The sequence below is a fragment of the Tupaia chinensis genome, unplaced genomic scaffold (assembly GCF_000334495.1).
Source record: "Tupaia chinensis unplaced genomic scaffold, TupChi_1.0 Scaffold138584_1, whole genome shotgun sequence".
In the NCBI taxonomy this organism is placed as follows: domain Eukaryota; kingdom Metazoa; phylum Chordata; class Mammalia; order Scandentia; family Tupaiidae; genus Tupaia; species Tupaia belangeri.
Genome location: NW_006198478.1, coordinates 333,937 through 340,512, shown reverse-complemented (window position 1 = coordinate 340,512; position 6,576 = coordinate 333,937). Strand labels below are relative to the sequence as shown.

General features: G+C 41.4%; 1 protein-coding gene across 1 annotated transcript in view; it reads right to left on the bottom strand.

Moving 5' to 3' along the window:
- METTL3 (methyltransferase 3, N6-adenosine-methyltransferase complex catalytic subunit) overlaps positions 1 to 6,576 on the bottom strand; it is a 33,528-nt gene that overhangs the window by 23,807 nt on the left and 3,145 nt on the right. The window contains exons 2-3 of the mRNA XM_006161417.3: positions 1,335 to 1,552; positions 852 to 1,256 (exon numbers count right to left, since the gene is read on the bottom strand). Coding sequence (XP_006161479.1) covers positions 852 to 1,256; positions 1,335 to 1,552 — 623 coding nt within the window. The remainder of the gene's footprint in view (positions 1 to 851; positions 1,257 to 1,334; positions 1,553 to 6,576) is intronic.

The window sequence follows — 6,576 nt, the reverse complement described above, 5'->3', positions numbered from 1 at the left end:
TATATATATATACACATGAAAATGAAGGCCCTCAGGAAAAAAAAAAGATTTGTGAAGGATTCCTTCCTTCCTCACAAATCTGCATTTGGGATAGAGTTAGAATACAAGAGGGCCTGGCTTCTACTACTAACCATTAAACTAACCTTCTTTCCTGGGAAAATCACTTGGATATATTGGGTACTGAGCCAAAGCACAGTGCTCAACACTTCAAAGATTGAGCTGAGGCTATAAAATAATTCTATAAGAAGGGCATCCTGTTACCGCATATTACAGAGAAGATGAAGGTTTAAGAGAAAACTGTCAGTTTCTTGTTCAAAATCATAAAACCAGAAGTAACAAAAGGACGAGAAGGTCCATCTGTCCGATATACTCAGAACCACTATACTGCCAATTTATATTGCTTAATCTTTGATTTCCACAAATATTGGTCCATATGACCATCTTCTAGTGTTCTGTTTATCCACCTATGTTTCTATATTTGGATACCCTTGTCTATTGATCTGAGAATTATTACAAACATATTCAATGGTAAGACCCTGTAAGTCAGGATTTCTCAACATTGGCATTTTTGACATTTGAGCCAGACGATGTGGTGGGGGGTCATTTTACTATGCATTGCAGGATGTTTTACAGCATCCTTTGCTTCTACCCACTAGATGCCAGGAGCGCTCGCCCCCGTGTTCTGACAACAAAAATGTCCTAGATGTTGGGCGTAGGGTGGGCAAAATCATCCCCAGTTCAGAACTACTGTTCTAACCCTCAATCCTAAAAACTGTTCCTTGCCCTAAAGGCAAATCCCTCTCAAAGCTATTTCAGAGCATATTGTGAGAGCTTTACCATATGACCCCTACCTTCTTGCTCTGTTGTTCCTTGGTGGACTGCTGGTTCAGAAGGCTCTCTATTTCCAAATCAACATCTGAGGCAGCATGTTTCCTTGATTTCTTGGCCGGCTCCTTGGCTGGTTCTGATGCTGAAGAGGCCAGACCAGAGGCTAAAGAGCTAGCAAAGGCAGCTATAGTGGTTGAGTCTTGTTCTGCTCGCCGCTTCTGCCCTGAAATAGTCCCTGCTACCTCCCCAGGGCCCTTTTTCTCTGCAACAGCACCCATCATGGCAGAGAGCTTGGAATGGTCAGCATAGGTTACAAGAGTGGGATGTGCATCATCTTGTAGGAGACCTCGCTTTACCTCAATCAGCTCTTGAGCTGCAAACTTCTGTAGGAGGCTTTCTACCCCATCTTGAGTGGCAGGAGCATCCGGCTAAAGGAGGGAAGGAGAGGCTAATAAGACACAGTGAACCAAAGCAAGTGATAAATCCCAACTCTACCAAGTCATTACCGTGGAGATGGCAAGTCGGATGGACACAGCATCAGTGGGCAATGTTAAGGCCAGATCGGAGAGGTGGTGTAGCAACTTTTTCTCTAGCTCAGGGTCTGTAGCTAATTCAGGCACTGCTGAAGCCGTGCTGGGCTTTGGGCCACCAGAGGTGGGTGCAGCAGGCACTGGGCTGTCACTACGGAAGGTTGGGGACAATGCCGCCTCTGGATTCCGTAAATCTAAGAGTGGAGAAAAGTGAAAATGAAAATGGGCAACTACTGTTAGTCTATACATTCTTCAACAGTCAAATTCTTTAGCATTCCTATCACAGGAATTTTATGCCAGAAATCCTCTAACTTTAGCACTAGATTACCTTTCGTCACCCATACTCAATCATTCATTGCTTTGTCGAAATAATCCTGGATTTCCTCAGAACTGCCTACCTTTTCTGTTAGATAAGAGGTGTTTTTCTATTTCCTTATCTTTGTGATACTATACTTCTTCTGAAGTGAATTAAGCACACTAGATTTAAATGCCTCTACCATCTTCTTTTTGTCATTCTAAATGACAGACTAAAAGTAAGTATTTCTTTTTTCCTTAATTATTTTATGGCCACACCACAATCCCTTCTCCTCCATTCTCCTCTTGGTATCTTGGGCATGCACACACATGTGCCTGGTGTGAGTTTAAGCCACTGGATCCAGGACTCGAACCACAGTAGACTACATGGGAGTCCAGCGACATAACCATTACACCAACTGCTGATTCCAAGCTTTATTCTTTATTATCATTATTATTTTACAGTTTGATCAGCGAGAGAGGGGAAGTGAGAAAGCAAGCCACCAGGACTTGAACTGCAGTTGGCCATGTGGGAGTCAAGTGCCTATAACCCTGCTGGCCCACAAACTAAGTATTTCTTTAAAGAATTATTTTATTTTTCTTCCTTCCTTCTTCCCTCCCTCCCTCCCTCCCTCTCTCTTTCTTTCCTTCCATTTGACCAGAGGGACAGAATATGAGAGGTCTAGGACTCGAACCATAGTTGGCCATGTGGGAGTCCAGCGTCCTTAACCACCACACTACCTGCCAACCCCTCAAACTACATTTTAATAAAAGCCAAAAATATTTTCAACAATTTAGCTGAGATCAGATTATCTTTTTCAGGCAGGGAATTCCAATTTTAATGAATTGAGGCAACTGGTTTAAGGCACTCAACTTCCACATGGCTGATCACAGTTTTGAGTCCTGGACCTGGTAGCTTACTTTCTCACTTTCTCTCTCTCTTTCTGGTGAGTGCATGTGCCCCACAGCAAATTAAAACATAATAATAAAATCTGGGGCCATCAGCTGGCATGGTGTTAGAGGTGCTGGACTCCTACATGGCTGAGTGTGGTTCAAGTCCCAGACCTGGTGGCTTTCTCTCTCCCATTCTGTCCCTCTCTGCTCAAATTTAAATAAATAAATAAATAAATAAATAAAGCTAACGAAAATAGTTTAAAGTAATAATAATAACATTTCATTATAAATAAAAGTTATACATGGGACCAGCAGGTGGCACTGTGGTTAAGGCACTGGACACTCCCACATGGTCAACTAAAGTTTGAGTCCCAGACCTGGTGGCTTGCTTTCTCACTTTCCCTCTTGCTCTCTCTCTGGTCCAATTAAAATGAATGAATAAATAAAAGTAAACACACACACACACACACACATATATATATGTTATATATATATGTTTAGAAAACAGACTTCACTATTTCATACCAGCTGGACATTGTTAAATAACTGATAGAGTTGTTTAAACCTAGCTTACTTCTTACAATTCCTATATGTTCTGCTGAATCTTAGAAAAACTAACTTTTACCAGTTGAACTGATAAAAAGTTCTTTGTTTTGTCAAAGAGATGCTATACACTAGGACAAATCACGGAAGTACTTTGAAGGTCTAGATGAGAAAGAGTTTGAGAGTAACTGACACAAACTAAAAATATGTAAGAAATATAAGAGGCAATTATGGTTTAGTTTACTTAGAAGCCTATAAATAAAATTTCTGCATTGAACAAAATAGGTTAATATTAAATTCCCTTATAATTCAGAAATCTACATTTATTAGCTCTAATAAATTAGAGCTAAACTACTCTTGTGGTATAAATATAATAAAATATTTACAGTTGAAGTCAGCAGGTGGTGTGATGGTTAAAGTAATGAACTCCCACGTGGCCATTTGCAGTTTGAGTTCTGGACCTGTTGGCTTGCTTTCTCACTGTCTCTCTGTTGTTGAACTTAAAAATTCATTCATCCAATTATTCATTCTTTTAAAAAATATATACAAATTTTTAAACATTTAAAACATTTTTTTTTCTTTTTTTGGAGAGGTTTTTGCTATAGGGTGCGTGCGTTCGCCAGACAGACAGAGAGACAGACAGATAGAAAGTGAGAAATCACTCTCCAGGGGGGATGGCCACACCACAATCCCTTCTCCTCCATTCTCCTCTCGGGATCTTGGGCACGCACGCACACGTTTAAGCCACTGGGTCTGGGACGCGAACCGCAGTCGACTATGTGGGAGTCCAGCGACATAGCCATTACGCTAACTACTGGTCTAACATTTAAAACATTTTTTAAAATTCAAAATTTGTTTTTAATTTACGATGTAAAAATACTCAAACTTTGAGCTTCTTTTATTAATAAAATCTTTTCCAAGTTACCGAAAATCTCATAGAGCAACCTAAGCACAATCGATGAACTTCATTAAGGTTGGAAAAAATACAAGATGTAGAGCTCCCCATAGCATGAAGGTTAAGGCAAATGGATCCCACATGGCCAAGTATACGGTTCTAGTTCTGGACCCGGTGGCTTGAAAAACACACTGGGCATGTGTGTGTAACCCCTATAATCTCAAAAGACAGGTGAAAAACTAATTGCTTCATGGCCATCCCCTGGGGATGCATTCTCACCTCCCCCCCCATCTCTCTACAGCAAGCACACATACCCTACAGTAAAATTTTCCAAAAAGGCCAGCAGATGGCATGGAGATGAAGACACTGGACTCCACATGGCTGATTGCATGGTTCAAGTCCCAGACTGGGCAGCTTGAAAATCATGTCAGGTGCATATGAGTACATGTCCAAAATCCCAAGGAGACTGAAAGAAAAGGGACTATTGCATGGCCACCACCAAGGGAGGGGTCATTTCTCATTCTCTCTTTCTCTCTCTGATGAGTGCAGGTATCCTATGCTAAAACTAAACACACACACACACACACACACACACACACACAATATTTTAAAATTAGACATTTAAATGTTACATCCACAAATCTGTTACACATATTGACCTTCTAAACACATAAAGTGTGCCGGAGAGAGTAATATATCATAAAAGTTGTAGAACTGGACTGGGTCTCATACTGCTGACTGTGCAGTTTGAGTACTGGACCCAGCAGCTTGAGAAACACACTGGGTACAAAAGGGTGTACCCTTTTGGGACATACATCTGCTGTCCCAAAAGGGTGGACAGATAAAGAAGGGGCAGCCACGTAAACATTCTCCATGGGAGTGGGGGAAGTGCCTTTTCCTTTCCAGCTCTCTCTGTTTCTCTCTGGTGTGTGCAAGCACCTTCTAACAATTAAAACAAAACAGGGCCGGCCCCATGGCCTAGCGCTAAAGACACCCAAGTGGCTTGAAAACCATACCACATACATACATGCACTGAGAAGTACGTAAGATGAATCTGTAACAAGAAGTTGGGACCAGCAGATGGCATAATGGGTACATCACTGGACTCCCATGTAGTCGACTACAGTTTGAGTCCTGGACCTGGTAGCTTAAAATTCACACCAGGAGGTTAAGGCTGCTGGATTCCCACATGGCCGATCATGGTTCAAGTCCTGGACCTGGTGACTTGTTTTCTTGCTTTCCCTTTCTCTCTCTCTCTGGACAAATTAAAATAAAAATACTAATTATATTAACAAATGAAATGAAACAAATAATTCTAAAAAAAAAGTCCAGAGAGAAAAACGGAGAAAGGATTGCAGTGTGGACATCCCCTCTGGGGGGTAATTTCTCACTTTCTGTCTCTCTGAGGAACACACGTACCAGATAGCAAAAATCTCCCTAAAAAAAAAACCAAGAAGTTAAAAGAGATGAAATTTATATAAGCTTCAAGGAATAAATTTCTCCCTGTTTGATAATGCAGTAACTAATACTCGACTACTATTTTTTTAAGGATTATTTTGTCTTTTTTTTTTTTTTTTTAAATTTGACCAGAGTGAGACACAGAGAGACAGAGAGAGAAAGCGAGAAAGCAAGCTGCCAGGTCCAGGATTTGAACAGTGGTCAGCCATGTGGGAGTTCAATGCCTTTAACCACCACCCCACCTGCTGGCGTCATCGACTACTATTTTTTTCCCTGATCATATGACTTGCATTTCCTCTACTACCCTGCCCTGTTCTCTGACTTTTAAATTATCTAAGTCTTGGGCGTAGTGGTACCTACCCTATAGCAAATTATCCAAGTCTTATAAAGTCCACCAAGACCAAATTCAAATGTCAACTCCACTACAATGACTTAACTGGCTATGCCATCTCCTTACTTCTCTCTTTGCTGTCCTGATTAAGGACTCATTCATCTAGCATCTTAAATACGTCATATTTCTGACTGTTTATGAGTATTATCCTTGATTCCCAACAATTTTTTTTAGGGTTTTGTGATAGGGCACATACGCTCCCCAGACAGAGACAGAATGAGAAATCAACCCCCATGAGGATGGCCAAACTGCAATCCTTTCTCTTCCATTCTCCTCTTGGGATGTGCATACACGCACACATGCCCAGCATGATTTTCAGGCCTTCGGGTCTGGGACTCAAACAGTGGTCAACCATGTGGGAAGCAGCACCTTAACTACCACCCCATCTGCTGCCCCAACTCAATTTTAAACTCCTTGAGGGCAGGAACAATGTCTTACTTTGTCTAACTAGACTCATGACCCTGTACATTAAATGTTTATTAATTATGGGGCTGGCAGGTGGCATGGTGGTTAAGGGTTCTCAACTCACATGGCTGACCATAGTTCAAGTCCTGGACCTGGTGGCTTTCATTCTTACTTTTCCTCTTATTCTCTCCTACTCTGTCTCTGATCAATTTAAAAAATAATTAAATAAAGTAGAATAATTCTTTAAAACAAAAAGTTTAGGGGCTGGCAGGTGGCGTGGTGGATAAAGGCTCTGGACACCCACATGGTGGACGGCGGTTTGAGTCCTGGGCCTGGTG